This window comes from Barbus barbus (genome assembly GCF_936440315.1).
Source record: "Barbus barbus genome assembly, chromosome: 49".
Taxonomy (NCBI): Eukaryota; Metazoa; Chordata; class Actinopteri; order Cypriniformes; family Cyprinidae; genus Barbus; species Barbus barbus.
Window position 1 is genome coordinate 19,100,923 of NC_136727.1, and position 18,458 is coordinate 19,119,380.

General features: G+C 36.5%; 1 protein-coding gene across 1 annotated transcript in view; it reads left to right on the forward strand.

The window, feature by feature from the left end:
• The first annotated feature begins 1,214 nt into the window (after positions 1-1,214).
• Positions 1,215-18,458, forward strand: part of LOC306867608 (26S proteasome non-ATPase regulatory subunit 1-like) — a 44,740-nt gene continuing 27,496 nt past the window's right edge. The window contains exons 1-17 of the mRNA XM_079413370.1: positions 1,215-1,286; positions 1,354-1,413; positions 1,770-1,813; positions 1,892-1,965; positions 4,645-4,814; positions 8,661-8,869; positions 9,491-9,634; positions 9,716-9,942; positions 10,449-10,494; positions 10,576-10,704; positions 10,839-10,927; positions 11,987-12,065; positions 12,609-12,782; positions 12,874-12,985; positions 13,190-13,386; positions 14,329-14,424; positions 15,287-15,351. Coding sequence (XP_079269496.1) covers positions 1,398-1,413; positions 1,770-1,813; positions 1,892-1,965; positions 4,645-4,814; positions 8,661-8,869; positions 9,491-9,634; positions 9,716-9,942; positions 10,449-10,494; positions 10,576-10,704; positions 10,839-10,927; positions 11,987-12,065; positions 12,609-12,782; positions 12,874-12,985; positions 13,190-13,386; positions 14,329-14,424; positions 15,287-15,351 — 1,871 coding nt within the window. The 5' untranslated portion in view covers positions 1,215-1,286; positions 1,354-1,397. The remainder of the gene's footprint in view (positions 1,287-1,353; positions 1,414-1,769; positions 1,814-1,891; positions 1,966-4,644; positions 4,815-8,660; positions 8,870-9,490; positions 9,635-9,715; positions 9,943-10,448; positions 10,495-10,575; positions 10,705-10,838; positions 10,928-11,986; positions 12,066-12,608; positions 12,783-12,873; positions 12,986-13,189; positions 13,387-14,328; positions 14,425-15,286; positions 15,352-18,458) is intronic.

Sequence of the window (18,458 nt, forward strand, 5' to 3'; positions counted from 1 at the left end):
TTTTAATTTTATTTGGTCCTATGGAAGCTTTCCGGCACGATAGATATTATAGAATTAAGAGAAAATGGTGAGATAAGAAGTAGCCATTCATTCATTCATTCATTCTTTTTTAATTATTTGAGATTTAAAAACAGAAAGAAATTTGTTCCATGTTTTTATTTTATTTTGTGATTTTGTTATTTTATTTTATGGTGTCTTTTGATATTTTAAGTTATGTTTTTGTTGTTATTTTATTTAACTTTATTTTATTTGATATTTTGTTAATTTATGTTATGTTATTTTATTTAAATTGTTATTAACTTTATTTTATTGTGTTATTTTATTTCATGTTATGTTATATTTTATTTTATCATTTTATTTTATTTTTTATTTTCAGATAAAAAAAAGAAATAAAATTGCTTTGTTCCATGTTTTTATTTTTATGTTATTTTATGTTATTTTATTTTGCTATGTGATTTTTATTTTAATGTTGTCTTATTTTATTATTTTATGTTGTCTTATTTTATGTTATGTTTTTGTTATGTTATGTTATTTCATTTAACTTTATTTTATTTGATATTATTTTATGTTATTTTATTATGTTAATTTCATTTTATTAAATTTTTTATTGTTTTATTTTATTTCATGTTATGTTATGTTTTATATATTTTTTTTGTTTATTTTATTTCATTTTTTATTTTCAGATAAAAAACAAAAACAGAAATAAATCTGCTTTGTTACATGTTTTTATTTTATTATTTTATATTGTCTTATTTTGTTATTATAAGTTATGTTTTTGTTATGTTATTTCATTTACCTTTATTTTATTTGATATTATTTTGTTAATTTTTGTTAATTTTATTTAAATTTGTAATAAGTTTATTTTGTGTTATTTTATTGAAACATGTTATGTTTTATTTTTTATATATAGTTTTTGTTCTTTTATTTTATTTTATATTTTATTTTCAGATAAAAAAAAAAAAAAAAAACAGAAATAAATTTGCTCCATCTATGTTTGACCACTGAGTGGCAGATAAACTCCGAGCCGCTGTAGGGTTGACCGAATCAAAGCCTGTCTGGAAACAGTTATTTTTTTTTATTCTTGTCCAGCTAAAATATTAATTTAAAAATAATTGCTATTACCCATTAAATAATACTTTTATAACATCTGCTAGCTGCCACATGCATGTATTCCTCAGTAAGTGCTTTTACGCTAAACAGCGGGTCATATCTTCAGGCGGAGTTCCGGCGCGTCCCGCACAGGCGCTCATTGTCAGATGAGTTTGAGTCGCCGCTGCTGCTGCTGTGTAAGTTAATAGCGGTCGATCACTGTTTCATTGAGAGTGAAATATACTTTCTTCTTCTTCTTCCCAGTGTTTGTTGAGCTGGAGGAGATCCGGTGACAGTCACAGACAGACATGATCACTTCAGCCGGTGAGTGAAGGCGAAAGAGCGCGTTTGATTTAGCTGAGTCACACAGCTAACGGCTAACACTGCTCCTCTGACACTTTATGTGTGCTTTAAGATAATAAATGTACTCCTTCAGCGCCTAAATGCAGTGGTGAGAGTGTAACTGTTTCTAATGACTTTGACTTTGACCGAAAGTAAGAAATGAGCGCCATTTATTAAAAAATGTGATGTTATATGCGTCTCAGTATTGTTTTTACTGTATGTTATTAGTGTCTGAGGTTGTTATTTAGCAGCTCTGTCATTAAACAGCATGGATGGAGATTAGATACATGACCGTATATAACACTGTACTGCTGTGTGTTTCTGTTTTGTAACGTTAGCTGGTATCATTTCCCTCCTGGATGAAGACGAGCCGCAGCTCAAGGTACAGAGAGCTCTGTCAAATACACAGGGCTTATTATTCTCAGCTGCTTCTTAACAATCTCTTGCTTTTCTTTTAAAGGAGTTTGCTCTACATAAACTAAACTCCATTGTCAATGACTTTTGGGCTGAGATTTCAGAGTCTGTAGACAAAATGTAAGTAGCATCGATTGTTTTAGAAGAGAATTGCACATAAAAATAGCCATGAACGCATCTAAATGTTGTTTGAACCCGTTTAAGCAGGGGTGTGATTTTTCCATATAGGTCCTTTTCAAAAAATTAGCATATTGTAATAAAGTTCATTATTTTCTGTAATGTACTGATACACATTAGACTTCCATATATTTTAGATTCATTACAACACAACTGAAGTAGTTCAAGCCTTTTATTGTTTTAATATTGATGATTTTGGCATACAGCTCATGAAAACCCAAAATTCCTATCTCAAAAAATTAGCATATTTCATCCGACCAATAAAAGAATGGCCATTATGTTCAGTTATGCACTCAATACTTGGTCAGGAATCCTTTTGCAGAAATGACTGCTTCAATGCGGCGTGGCATGGAGGCAATCAGCCTGTGGCACTGCTGAGGTGTTATGGAGGCCCAGGATGCTTCGATAGCGGCCTTAAGCTCATCCAGAGTGTTGGGTCTTGCGTCTCTCAACTTTCTCTTCACAATATCCCACAGATTCTCTATGGGGTTCAGGTCAGGAGAGTTGGCAGGCCAATTGAGCACAGTAATACCATTTACCAGTGGTTTTGGCACTGTGAGCAGGTGCCAGGTCGTGCTGAAAAATTAAATCTTCATCTCCATAAAGCTTTTCAGCAGATGGAAGCATGAAGTGCTCCAAAATCTCCTGATAGCTAGCTGCATTGACCCTGCCCTTGATAAAACACAGTGGACCAACACCAGCATCACTGACTGTGGGTACTTGACACTGGACTTCAGGCATTTTGGCATTTCCCTCTCCCCAGTCTTCCTCCAGACTCTGGCACCTTGATTTCCGAATGACATGCAAAATTTGCTTTCATCCGAAAAAAGTACTTTGGACCACTGAGCAACAGTCCAGTGCTGCTTCTCTGTAGCCCAGGTCAGGCGCTTCTGCCGCTGTTTCTGGCTCAAAAGTGGCTTGACCTGGGGAATGCGGCACCTGTAGCCCATTTCCTGCACACGCCTGTACACGGTGGCTCTGGATGTTTCTACTCCAGACTCAGTCCACTGCTTCCGCAGGTCCCCCAAGGTCTGGAATCGGTCCTTCTCCACAATCTTCCTCAGGGTCCGGTCACCTCTTCTCGTTGTGCTGCGTTTTCTGCCACACTTTTTCCTTCCCACAGACTTCCCACTGAGGTGCCTTGATACAGCACTCTGGGAACAGCCTATTCGTTCCGAAATGTCTTTCTGTGTCTTACCCTCTTGCTTGAGGGTGTCAATGATGGCCTTCTGGACAGCAGTCAGGTCGGCAGTCTTACCCATGATTGCGGTTTTGAGTAATGAACCAGGCTGGGAGTTTTTAAAAGCCTCAGGAATCTTTTGCAGGTGTTTAGAGTTAATTAGTTGATTCAGATGATTAGGTTAATAGCTCGTTTAGAGAACCTTTTCATGATATGCTAATTTTTTGAGATAGGAATTTTGGGTTTTCATGAGCTGTATGCCAAAATCATCAATATTAAAACAATAAAAGGCTTGAACTACTTCAGTTGTGTTGTAATGAATCTAAAATATATGAAAGTCTAATGTTTATCAGTACATTACAGAAAATAATGAACTTTATCACAATATGCTAATTTTTTGAAAAGGACCTGTATATAAAAATAATGTTTTTTAATGTTAGGTGGACCCCATGTGGACTGCATGATTCTAGAGGGGAATGCTGTTCTGTAAATTATTATTAAATACTATAAGTATTATAGTAATAGTGAGAGTACTGATCATTTTTTTGTGATTTTCTCATTTTTAAAAGAAAAAATACAATTTAAATGCTACTAATTATTACTGTTAGTAATACTAAAGTAGGAATGAAATAGTAATATTTTTTGTTTGTAATTTTAACAATTATAATTTGAGTATTTATCTACAGAATTATTGGAATAATAATATATTTATTATTATTTAAAATATATTATAATTATAATTTGAATTGTGAGTAGTAATAATTCTTCTTGTTATTAATTGCTTGTCTTTTTACATTATTGCAATAGTATTATGTTTCTTTATTGATTTTATTTTATAATTGTATTAGTGCTGTCAAATGATTAATCGCATCCAAAATAAAAGTTTTTGTTTGCATAATATATATGTGTGTGTACGTAAGGTGTATATTTATTATGTATATAAATACACACACATACAGTATATATTTAGAAAATATTTACATGTATATACATATATTTAATATATAAATATAACACAGTTTTCTTAAATATATGTACATGCATGTGTGTGTAATTACATACATAATAAATATACACCGTACACACACACACACACACATATATATATATATATATATATGTATGTGTAAACAAAAACTTTTATTTTGGATGCAATTAATCGTTTGACAGCACTAGTATTTTAATAATGATAATTTATTGTCATTCAGTTATTTTCATTTTATTTTTCAAATCATAAAACTAAAAGAAAGATTATTTCCATATAAAAATGAGTAATTAGTAATAATACTATTAAAGTGTAAAAAATAGTATTTAATACTACTGTTAAAGTATAAAAGTTAAAAATGATCAAAAAATAATAATAAATAATACTATTGTAGTGTAAAAGTGATGAACAATTTCATATGTTTGGAGACTAGTGATGAGCTGTTTTTGTCTGTCAGCGAGGTCCTGTATGAGGATGAGACGTTTTGTAGCAGAGAGTTTGCTGCACTGGTGGCTTCTAAAGTGTTTTACCACCTCGGTGCTTTTGAGGAGTCTTTAAACTACGCCCTGGGCGCCGGAGATCTCTTCAACGTCAGTGACAATTCAGAATATGTGGAGACTATTATTGGTAAGTAAAGAGCTGTCTCTGAAATTTATTTGAAAGTAATTAATACTTCAATTTAGCAAGGGTGCATTAAATTGATCAAATCTGACAGTAAAGACATTTCTTACAAACTATTTACATTTCAAATGTTGTTCTTTTGAACTTTCTACTTATTAAAGAAGCTTAAAAAAATATTAAAACTGATAATAATCAGAAATGATTCTTGAGCAGCAGATCAGCATAATAAAATGACTTCTGGAGGATCATGTGACACTGGAGTAGTGATGCTGGAAACTCAGCTTTGATCACAGGAATAAATGACGTTTTTTCGTATAGTCGCATTAAGGGTGTGCGATAAGACGATAAAAAGAAGAAATATCGTAGCTAGAGCGCACACTCTATCAGCTGCACTTCTGGCTCATGCATTCACATCAGCGTTAACTCCACAGTAGAGTTACTCTCACGGGAGACTGCACTTATTCGCAGTCACAAAAGTACATTATTTGCATGTGCTTTAAAGCCTTGCCGCTTAAACGTTTCATTCAAGTGCAGACACTTGAAACGTGCGCGCACTAAAGCCTATCAAACCGCCTAATTACTGGACTAAGTTATCTTTACCGCTAAAACTGTCAAAACACGCAAGGTTTACATTTAACCACAACTGGTTATGTCTGAAAGGAAAGTAAACAGTTGAGAGAAACGGATGTGTGCCTGTATACTGTTAATACACTTTAATACAGTTTCTTTAATAGGAATCAATCTATATAGTTTTTTTCTTTCATTTTTATATTTGTTCATTCAATTTCCTGAATGCTAAATACACCTATACCCCCTTTCCACCAGCAGGAAGCAGGTGCTAGTTCAGAGCCAGTGCTATAGCCGGTTCTTAGTTGGTTCGACTGGCGAGCGCTTTAAGAACCAGTCGGTTCACTAGCCCGGCCGCGGTATCGCCAAACATAACAGACTTGTTCGAGGTGCATCAGCGCCACGCAGACCGATCGATCGATCGGCGCACAACACACTAAAGCACCGTGAGAGCGATCCAAAAGCATAAAGAGCCGTCTGCTTTCCAGTCGCTCCCGCAGTACCCCGACGCCTCGCACCGACCGGTCCACGCAGTGCCGATCTATCCCGGACAAACCTAAACAAACTATCTAACAAAGATGTTGCGTTGCTATTGATGTTCATGGCTTTGTGAACCTACATCGGCATCCAAACACGGCGAATCCAATGTGTTCGTGTTTAGCTGCTATTTCAAATATGGCAGTCCAAAGTTTCTATCATTTTATTGGTCATGGTAACCCCGCCCCCAGCCCCTGACGCAAGCAATGTTTTGGTGCTACTTACGAACCGCTTTTCCTGGTTCGGAGCTGGTGCTTTGGGTGTGGAAAGACAAAGAACCGGTTTGAAACTAGGCTCTGGCTCTGAACCAGCACTGGAACTGCCTTGGTGGAAAAGGGGTACCTGAACCTGAAAATAAAGCAGTTTGTATATTATGTGTATTTGTAATGTGTATCTTTGTTCTTATTTTTTAATATCAAAAATAAAATAAGATTTTTATAATACAATTTTTATCTTTGGCTAATTTGGCCTAAATATCCACTATTTTTTACAATAGTGAAATTAGTTTGGCTGTACTGCTCAGACGACTAGCAAAATAGTAAAACCAACATGACAAAGAATCGTGATAAAATCGTGAATTGTGATATTTCTAAAAATAAATCGTGATATGATATTTTTGCCATATCGCCCACCCCTAAATCCCTTAGAAAACTTGAATTTGTTAGAATATTACACAGTATTACTGTTTACTTTATTTTTGATCACATAAGCGCTAGTGGTGCAACGGATCACAAAACTCACGGGTCGGATCATATTACGCTTTCTGAGCACAGTTGCCAAGTCTACGTATTATATGCGGCTTTGGGCTTCTTTTTTTATTAAGTTGCGTGAAAAAATCGCGGGTTGCGGATTTTGGGCGTATTAAAAAAAATATGGTTGCTTGTTGTTGTATCTGACAAATAACTTTGTTTCTTTATTTATGTTCGCCATATTCTCCAATGCATTGATTGACACTCTGTCTGCTCGCAGTTAAAAGCCAACCAGTGCAATAATATAAAAGTGCCGTAGCATAATTTGCCATATGTTCCGCCCCTCATTGGAGAAAAATCACACGTGACGCTGTAATCCAAGCGATGATAGTAGACACAGAGGAGTGGGATGACTTTCTTTTAGCCTCATTTTACAATGTTTCTGTAATGTATTAATTATCACAGGCTGTAATACAAAACAAGTAGTCATATCCTAAAACTAACAGTAAATACATTTGGTTTGAAAAGCCTGCTGTGGCAAGAAGTCTTAATTTATTTCCTTTTTTTAACATTTAAACTTAGACCACATTATTAGATTACCTTTTGACTTGCACATAAATGACAATTTAATGTTTTTTTTAAATATATATTTTTATCATCTTTTTAATAATATTATATAATTTATTTGTAATATAATCTATATTATAATTTTCTATAATATTTATTTGGCATTTAGTTTTTTATGTCATTTATTTGATAGTTATGTATACATTATTTTATTTGAAATGGTAGAAAAACTTGTTTTTGACCTCAAAATATAAGCGCTTTCTCTCTGTATATGTTTCGTGGTGCTTGGAAAGCTTTTCTCCTTTTCCATCGCTCCAATTCTATTCTGCTCACAGGTGATTGGAGATGAGTTTTGTTCCCGCTTTTGTTGCAGTTTGCTAATTTTTGTAAAATAGATTCTGTTTTTGCTTTTCAGATAAAAGAGTAGTTTCTTTAATATGTTGCAGGCTCATTTGTTGGAAATAAATAATTGGTAATAAATAATATTTATGATAATAAATCATCATACATATATATATATATATATATATATATATATATATATGGCCTGTTTTTGAAGCTGCGGTTGCTTATTTGTCTCGCGAGAGTTGGCAGCAGTGATTCTGAGTCACGGATCGGATCATTTTTTTTGGATCTGCAAAAAAAAAAAGTTTGCTTTTCATCTATTACTGCAAACTTATTCTATACCACTGCAAAAACTACTAGCTTAACTAATAAAGTCAGTAGTAAGACAAGAATAATTAATAATTATTACTATAATTACAAGCATAGATGATTACAACATAACACGGTTACAAATAAAGTCAGTAACAGTAGTATTCAAGTGCAGAAATGTAATAATTAAGTGTAAAATGGCACTACAGTGCTCACTGCATAAGTTATATAGATTCATCTTTGTTAAAGCTGTGGTGGTGTTTGATTAGGTATTTATAGGCTGCTGTCTCTTTAAGACTAAATGCACAGACCCACATCTGCTTTCTTTCTCATATGTAAGACATAACCAACTTTGTTTTAAAGTGAATGTGCATCTGTATACTGTATCCAGTGTAGACAAGGTAGCGGCTGTGATTAGAGTGTTAGGGCTGTCAAAATGGCTGATAAACTAAATTCTAATTTTGTACTAAACTATTATCTATATTCAAATTTAAAATGCATAATTTCTGTTAGGGGGGGAAAAAAGCTTTTGGTTTCTCTCCTGAGGGCGCTTTGAGCAAAATTTTGGTTTAAAATATGGTTTAAAATCACTTGAATGTGTAAATTGGCAAGACAAAACACCAGTAAATGATAAACTTTCACTCTATGATGGTTAAACTTAACAGTTAATGCGTGAATCACATGCGTGCTGAACTGTGGGGCCTGGTTCGTACGGATCATGGATCATCTACGATCCGTTGCTCCCTTAATAAACGGAGACTTGGAGAGCACAAGAGACTTCTTTCAAAAACATAGATCTTACCAACCCTTGTCAATGTATTGTCTTTTTGGCCATCAGCCAAGTGTATCGATCATTACACCAAACTGCGTGTCGAGAATGCCGAGCTGCCAGAGGATGAGGAGAAGAAAAGCATCGATCCTCGTCTGGAGGGAATCGTCAACAAGATGTTCCAGCGCTGCTTAGGAGATCACATGTACAAACAAGCCATCGGCATCGCGCTGGAGACCCGGCGCTTGGACATCTTCGAGAAAACCGTCCTGGAATCTGTATGTTATTTATCTGCAGAGTCATAAATTAATATTAATCTTAAAGGGATAGTTCATCCAAAAATGAAAATGATGTCATTAATTACTCACCCTCATGTCGTTCCAAACCCGTAAGACCTTTGTTCATCTTCAGAACACAAATTAAGATATCTTTTATTAATTCTGAGAGCTCTCTGACCCTCCATAGACCGCAATATAATTATCATGATCAAGGGTCAGAAACGTAGCAAGGACATTGTTAAAATAATCCATGTGACATCAGGGATTCAACCGTAATTTTCAGATCAAAGCGTAAACAATGTATCCGTGTGACGCAGCTGACACAGAATAGCATACGTTGTTTACATATGTGATACTCTCCGAAATGGCGCTAAAGGGTGGAGGAGACAAATTGTTGAATTAAGTCGTTATTTTTTATTTCTTTGCACACAAAGTATACTCGTCAGGGTCAGAGAGCTCTCGGATTTCATCAAAAAATCTTAATTTGTGTTCTGAAGATAAACGAGGGTCTTAACGGGTTTGGAACGACATGAGGGTGAGTAGTTAATGACAGAATTTTCATTTTTGGATGAACTATACCTTTAAGAACCATATTTCAGACCTTGTTTGGTTTTCCTACAGAACGACATTAGTGGTTTGCTGGCCTACAGCCTGAAGATCTGCATGTCCCTCATGCAGAACAAGAAGTTTCGTAACGACGTTCTCCGAGTTCTCGTCAAGCTGTACATGAACCTGGAGAAGCCCGACTTCATTAACGTTTGCCAGGTGACCTGTCCTGAATGGGCTGATCTTTCTCCTGCTGTTCGTTCAGAGATTCCTTTCTCACTCTGTTGTTTTTCATCTTAGTGTCTGATTTTCCTCGACGACCCTCAAGCTGTGAGCGATATATTGGAGAAGCTTGTCAAAGAGAATAACCTCCTGATGGCCTATCAGATCTGCTTTGACCTGTATGAGAGCGCCAGCCAGCAGTTCCTGTCCTCTGTCATTCAGAACCTGCGGACTGTAGGCACACCCATCCCTGCGGTGCCCGGATCCACCAACACCGGCACTGTGCCCACCCAAGACAAAGACAGGTAGGCATGTTACTGCTTCCATATTGGTGTTTCAAACTAATTGATAAGTTGAGAAAAATCATATCTTTGTCTATAAAATACAAGTGAAGGGGTGCCAGAGTTTTGAAGCTATAAAAAGCACATACAGCCGTCATGATGACAGTAGTACTTTTATGTGTATACATGTATAGAATATTCCATTTTTACAAGCCTTTTTTACTCCCAAATTGATCTTTTTTTAAATGCGAAAAATAAAAACGTACAGTATTTCATTGTCATTGACAATTAGAAACGTCACTGCAAAAAATTACAATGGTCTTAAAAATAGGCTTAATTTTCTTTGCTTTTTCATTTTTGAAAAATGTATTTATTCAAGTTAGTTTTCTTGAGTCATTCCCTTAATCATAGTAAAATCACTTCACTTTAACTTGCATCCCTGAGGGTTATTTGAACAAAAAGGTTGAAATCTTAAGACATTTTAATAAGATGATTTGGCACATAAATTGAATATGTTGTTATTGTTTCAGTGATGCCATGGAGACAGAGGATAAAGCTGGAAAAGCTGCAGATGTGGCGAGTCATCACTTTAAGTCTTTTAGCTCATCTGATATCAGTCTTGTACAAAAATGTTTCAATTGTATTTTCTTAAAATAGAAGAGTGAGCCGAAAGACCAGAACTCAAAAATGATCAAAATATTAAGTGGTGAAATGGCCATTGAGCTGCACCTTCAGTTCCTCATTCGAAACAACAACACAGACCTGATGATTCTCAAAAACACCAAGGTAAGAATCCAGCTCTTGAACTGATTAAAGCCTCTAATGAGCTTTGATGTCAGTTTAATTTAATATAAATCAAATCCTAAATGTTGGTATACTCCAATTCGTAAGCTAATTGTTTTATTCCTAACATATTTCAGGATGCGGTGCGAAATTCGGTGTGTCACACAGCGACGGTCATAGCAAACTCATTCATGCACACAGGAACAACTAGTGACCAGTTTCTACGGTAAAGCACATTCACAAGCTTAAGCCGCTTTTGCACAGGAAAAGTTTGTCCCAGGAACTTTTTTTCCCGCTATTGCTGTCTGCGTTTCCATCGCGGTCTAATGTACCATGAGGATAGGATAATGGTCTGGTGACGTAGGTCTGTGTGCGGTTCTCAATATCAAGTATGCAAATTTTGGATGACGCAAGTCCGGTAATTCTGCAAACAGCAGCGTACTTGACTGTCAACTCACCTTGGCTACTGCAGTTTTCCTTACAATAAGACGAAATATGATATCAAACACCTCTGCCTCTTTTCATTTTCATTTAAACATAGTAATAGCCGCAGAAATGTAGTTCAGGGAACGTTCATTACAATGAAACTAAATATTATATCAAACAGCATTGCCTCTTTTTATTTTCATTTGAACATATTTATAGATGTATAATAAAGACCAAAGATTGCCTGTTAGATTTGCCCAATACGAATGATATCTTCTGTTTAAGCACTACAGAGACATCAGAGCCAGTGGTAAATGTCAGTAGGCCTAGCCGAGTTGAGGCTGCTCTCTGTGGGACACATGGTCACTGAGCGCCCGGTGATCGCGTGAAGCTCACGTCTCCGAAATAGTCGAAGCACATTTTCAAATAGGCGCTGTCTTTATAAATAAACTGCAGAGTTGAGTTTTAAACAACTATTTCTCGCCAGAAATGCATTTAAAACTACATTTCACGACACAATAACAGTAATGTTTTGTTTTTAAATATGTGAATAAATGGTGGTTGAAATGCAATGCTTCGTGAATTCAACCAATCAGCATGTTCAGTGCCTAAGTCCCGCCCCCGAAAGTTCCAGACCTTTGAAAAAGTACTACCTCGTGAGCAGGGACTTTCTGAGGGGCAAATTGTTACCCAGCACTTTATTTAAATCCTGGTTCCTGCGGTTTGGAGTACTGGCCCAAAGTCCCTAGTTCCTGGGTAAAGTTCCTGCGGTGGAAAAGCGGCTTTAGTCTCACTAAGCCTTAATGATACTGGTAACCAGAAAACAGATTATGATAATTGTCACCTTTGTATTTTACAGAGAGAATTTGGAGTGGCTGGCAAGAGCAACTAACTGGGCTAAATTCACAGCAACAGCCAGTCTTGGTGTCATTCACAGGGTTAGCATTATTATTATGTTCAAGACGCTTTCCACAAAAAGGGAGCAGTTTGGTGATTGACTGCTTTTGCTTGTTTTGCATGTTTGTTTGCATTTGTTCACTTTTAAGGTGTTTGTTTGCTTTGGTTTGTTTTAGATGCTTGTTTGCATTTATTTAGATTTTTCTTTTACATGTTTGCTTTTGTTTTATGTTTGTTTGATTTTTAAGATCAGTTTTTGTTTTAATTGTATGTTTGTCGTTTTACTAGCATGTTTGCTTGTAAATGTATTTGTTTTACATGTTTGATTGCTTTTGTTTTTTTAGATGCATGTTTCTTGTCTTACATGTTTGTTTGCTTTTGTTTTAGATAAATGTGTTTTGTTTGTTTTAGATGTAAGATGTGAGGTTTTCGTTTTTCTAGTTTGTTTTAGATGTTTTATTTGTGTATTTAGATAACTGCTTAAGATGTTTGTTTGTAGTGAGAAAAATATTTTAGCATTTGTAATCATAATTAGTAATGACTAATTGCAACAGTTTTTAAAATTGTTTTTTTTTTGTGTCCAGGGCCACGAAAAGGAAGCACTACAGTTAATGGCGACTTACCTGCCCAAAGACACCTCACCTGGATCAGCCTATCAGGAAGGAGGAGGGCTATACGCTCTCGGACTGATCCATGCTAACCACGGAGGGGACATCACTGACTACCTTCTGAGCCAGCTGAAGAGTGCCAGTAACGATGTATGTGCATAATCGCGCTCAAATAAATTTCCACAGCACTGCAGTTCCAGAAAACAGGAATAACACTCCATTTTATTTGTATTTTTTGCAGATTGTTCGACACGGTGGCGCTCTGGGTCTCGGGTTAGCTGCCCTGGGCACTGCTCGCCAAGACGTCTATGAGCTGCTCAAATCAAACCTCTATCAAGATGACGCAGTAACAGGCATGTGCAGCATTTTCCTCTTATTTTGGCACCTTCATTTAAAAAAGTAAATTTTTATCAGTAGTTATCATGAAGGCAAGCTTCGCTGTTACTATTGGTCAAATTTTGGGCAACCACCCAGAGCAATCAGGTTTAAATGGGCAACATTCGGTCTGTAATTCTACGCTAAGCTCACTGTCATCTTGTTAATTGCTGTTGTCACAGGAGAGTCGGCTGGTCTTGCTCTTGGACTGGTGATGTTGGGCTCAAAGTCGGCCCAGGCCATTGAGGACATGGTGGGCTACGCTCAGGAAACCCAGCATGAGAAGATCCTGCGTGGACTGGCTGTCGGCATCGCAATGGTGATGTACGGAAGGATGGAAGAGGCCGATACTCTAATTGAGAGTCTGTGTAGAGATAAGGTGAGCACTGAGTTTTTGTGAAACTATTTCTGAACATGCCCTTAATTGCATCCTTTTTCATTTAATAAATGTAATGTTTCGTATAGGGGTGTGCGATTTATATATTGTCTGCAATAATATCGTAATTGTTGTTTTAACAATGTGCGATTTGACATTATCGAGTACTTTGCAAAAACCATTCAAAAAAGCAACGTATGTACGCGAATACGCTGTTTATGTTGTTTCCACTTTAAACTGAACGTAAACAACGTATCCGCGTACATGCGTTGAATACGTTGTTTACATATGTGATACTCTCCAAAATGGCGCTACAGGGTGACGTGGAGATGACGAGTTGTTGAATAAAGTCATTATTTTTGTTTTCTTTGCGCACAAAGTATTCTCGTAGCTTCGTAAAATTACGGTTGAATCCCTGATGTCACATGGATTATTTTAACAATCTCTTTGCTATGTTTCTGACCCTTGATCGTGTTAGGATCCTTGCTGTCTATGGGAGGGTCAGAGAGCTCTTAGAATTCATAAAAAATAACTTGATTTGTGTTCCAAAGATGAACGAAGGACGTACGGGTTTGGAACGAAACGAGGGTGAATAAATAATGACATAATTGTCGTTTTTGGGTGAACTATCCCTTTATGATACCAGCACAATAACACACACAGCAAAAAATATCGTCTAGTTATCGATAAAATCCTAGAAAATATCGAGATATTGTTTTTTTGTCAATATCGCTCACCATAGTTTCGCAACATTTTCTAGGTTATTTTGTATAATTCAAATTCTGTCTCTAACAGGCAGAATTAATTCTTTGCAGTCTTAACTGTTTCCAGAACGCCATGTTTGTTTCGTGAATACATTATCTGTGTGGCTTGCTGTGTTCTGAGGTTCTGGTCTTCCGTGCAGACAGCGCCTTGAGCTTCTGTTTTGTGTCACTGTCCCGACAGGACCCCATCCTGCGCCGGTCGGGAATGTACACAGTGGCCATGGCGTACTGCGGCTCTGGGAACAACAAAGCCATCCGACGACTGCTACATGTGGCTGTGAGTCTTACACTAGCAAATGTTACAAGCAATAGTATTATTAGACGCAAACAAATATAAGGGTCATTCCTCAGTTACAAGAGAAAATGATTAGATTGTAATCCTGCACATTTTTGTTCCTGATTTTTAAGAATGTTAAAATGTAACTTTACCTAATTAAAAGGAAAAAAAAATATCATATATAAAAGAACAGAACAGGATAGAATATAGTATAATATAATATTCCTTTTAATAACCAGAATGACAGATTGAAAGTCTTTTTTTTTCTTTTTTTTTCTCTCGTCTATTTTTGTGTTCAGGAGTGCGTCTATACTGCATTTCCTGCAGATGGCGTCATTTCCATAAGTCGTTTTGTACTTGCAGCTAAAGAGCTCGCAGTGTTCAGCTGGACTTTTGTTGTAATATCTGTATTTCTTTCAGAGTTATGCTCTGGTAAAGCTCAGGCACTTCAGCTTTAATTATTACTTGATTATTTATTCAATGCATAAAAATAACTCTCATGCCAAACTGAGTTAAAGTTACTTACTGAGGGATTGAGGGTTAGCTTTTATGATTGAGGACTAATATTGATATTGTGGATATGTGGGAGATCCTATTTATTACAAATTAAAACAGTATTCCAAGGAAGATGCATTTAGCTTAAAATGTTTTATTATAGAACAAAAACATTAGAAATTTTTAAATAATCATTGAGTGCTGGTAACATCTGCCTAAAGCCATTGATTTAAATTCACCCTTACGTTCACTTAATTATGGCGTTGTGATAGAAGAAAATAAACTAAATAGGCTATTTCCTTAGAATAATAAATGTATTATTTTATCCAAATGCATCGCTCTGATTTCTCATCCCTCTTCCTATCAGGTAAGTGACGTGAACGACGATGTTCGGAGGGCTGCTGTGGAGTCCATTGGATTCATCTTGTTCAGGTACGGTGCTGTCTATCCTCACCTGTCTCTCTCTCTCATCAACGTTCGCTGTCGTCTCATGCTGCGCTTCATTATAAACAGACCTTGTCGGGATGAGCTGCTCTCTGATAGCTTGCCAGTAACCCTGATTAATCAGCCCTTAATGTATACACAGATGAGATTCCACTCATTCCTCTGCAGCGCTTTACAGATGTGGTTAGAGTGTCTTCTGAAGTTCTTGTCCTCAGCAGTTGATTTTGGTCCCATTAAGAGATGGATCACTTCCTCCCATCACGCCCTGTGGCACTTGCTTTATTGTCAGTGAGAGTTTTGCCATCCTGTTTCTGCATTGAGTGTATGTAGCAGTAATGGAAATTTCTGTCTCATTCTCTAAATCAGTATCAACTAAATTCACCTTTTCAATGCAGAGAAAACACAGACATGAATGCATATATCTTTCCTTTGCAAATTCATAATGTTTTGATATAAAAGGTTGAATACTGATATTTAAAATGATAAAAAAAGAAAAGATACTATAAATGTGAAATTAAAACTGCCAGAGGGTGGCAGCAAGTCACTCTTAATAAGCGAATCAAATCATTTAAACAGTTGATCCATTCAGAAACGAGACACTGCTGTGTTGCTCTGAGACTCAAAACAGTGTTTGGAATGGTTGTTGTCATAATAGAGCAAAAACAGGCAATATGGTGGCTAAAAGTCTCTTAATTAGCTTATTTTTATTGAACTTTATTGAAAATCAATCACATTTTTAATCATGCTAATTTTTGGGGCAAAAAACTGTACTCTTCATGTGAAATTGATTTAAAGAGGCCATATGACGTTGCTAAAAAGAACATTATTTTGTGTATTTGGTGTAATGCAATGTGTTTATGCAGTTTAAGGTTCAAAAAACACATTATTTTCCACATACTGTACATTATTGTTACTCCTCTATGCCCTGCCTTTCTGAAACGCAACGATTTTTACAAAGCTCATCGTTCTGAGAAGTGAGGTGTGCTCTGATTGGCCAGCTATCCAGTGCGTTGTGATTGGCTGAATACCTCAAGCGTGAGATGGAAATGTTACGCCCCTCACCGTATTGTGATGCCATGTCCCGGCACGACAAAAAAACAATAAAACCCATTATAAACGAGGCATTTGTTGCATCCAGTGGGGACATAATTACTGATTATAATGATTTATACTGTCTTTTTACGCATCACGTTGCACCCCGTAAACATTTGTGATCAGAGAAACGCCAAACAAGCGCTACTCTACACCACTCAACTCGCGTTTGAATAGTAAGTAGCAAATTCTTTAAATAAGAAAAATACAGGCTGTGAGTCAGAAGCGCCAGACTATCCTTGCAAAGTTGGAATTGCCCCACTTTATAGAAACCGCCTTTGTGCAAGCCAGCATTGTAGGCTACTCTTCCAGGTTCAGGAAACAGTCCTATGTAAAATGCGATGCACACTCGAATATTTGCGTTGAACAGTGGTGTAAATACTAGGAGTGCTCCGATTGATCGGCTACCGATCACTATCGGCCGATAATCGCTTGGGGAAGTTTTATCGGCGGTCTCTAAAAAGGCCTATCTCAAAAAAACGATCTCTAGCTGATGACGCGCCTGCTGTGAGAGTTCTCAGTCTTTGCCCGGCGCGGGTGAATTGTTACTTGCACAATCGAGGCAGGGTCGCGTCGTCACTATAGTTTATAAATTGCATTTGTTTTTAATTCTTTCCAGTGTTTAAACTATTCAGCGCTCATGCACACTCGCAACGCCAGGTTCACATCCGTATGCGGTGCGTATTTTGTCCGCGCTCATCATAACGGAATAGAGCGTTCACACTGCACACGGCTGCGGTCCGGCGGTGCGTTCCAGGAGCGGTGCGTATATCGTTTCCACTGCACGCGCTGAATTAAAGTAACAGCTCATTGTTTGCAGTAAATATGAACATGGATTGACACGAAAATGTAGTAATAACACCATAAATGCATATAATTAAAGTCTACTCTGTTTCACTGTCAACACATAGGGCTTTTTGGCACTTTTAGATAAACAATGCAATAATAAATGGTACTCGTGGAGATAGAAAAACAAAGTTCTTTATGAACCGCAGGATGCTTGTAATAAAGATTTAAATACTAAAGGAAAGGCAGTAGAGCTGGCTGTTTCTGTCAATGGTACATTTGTGATAACGTAAGAAAAGTAGCTTAAGGCCCGGTTTCACGGACAGGGCTTAGACTAAGCCAGGATTAGGCCATAGTTCAATTAGTACATTTAAGTAATTTTTATAAACTTGTTTAGAAAAAAAAACTAATATTTATTGTGTTTTAAACACGTCTATGAAAGATTGTATTACTGTACTGTGTAAGAAAAAAAATCACAATGCTGAAAAAGCATTTTCAGTGACAATGTTTGGATTTCAAATCAAAATAATGGATAAATGTTGTGTTTGTGGTAAACAGCCACAGATCAGTTGCAGACTCCTGTGTGAAAGCACAGTCAGTGCTGCTTCTACACCGCTTGCGTACCGCACATGGACTGCATACACACTCCAAACGGAGTAGGCCTATTCACTGGCATAAAAGGCCACCTCATATACAGCTCACAATATCAGGTTTGTGCTGTGTGTAAGCTATTGCACGATTGTAAAAATAAAAATGCACTGCATGATAAAACATTTAGGTGAGATAAATATATATATATATATATAAATATATATATATTTTCATTCTCAAAAATGAAATTCAGGCCCTGTCTAAAAATTTGGGGGGTTCATTCTCAAAAATGAAATTCAGGCCCTGTCTAAAAATCCTGATTAGAGTATCTACATAATAAAAAGAAGGCTTTAAAAAGATCGTTATCGGTGATCGGCTTTCTGTGATCGGCCTCAAAAATCCTGATCGGAGCAGCCCTAGTAAATACAACTTAACCACTGATTTCTAGTTGTCCTCTTTTGGAAGCCCAAACAAAGTACTTTCACAACGAAACAGCGTCTCCAGGACATGGCGCCGGCGGCAGCAACAACATTACAGCCAGAATAATAGTTCCACCTTCTTTCTTTGCGTAAACATTTGGGCGGTGTTTTGCAAATCTCCCCAATCGTGACATAGATATTTATAAA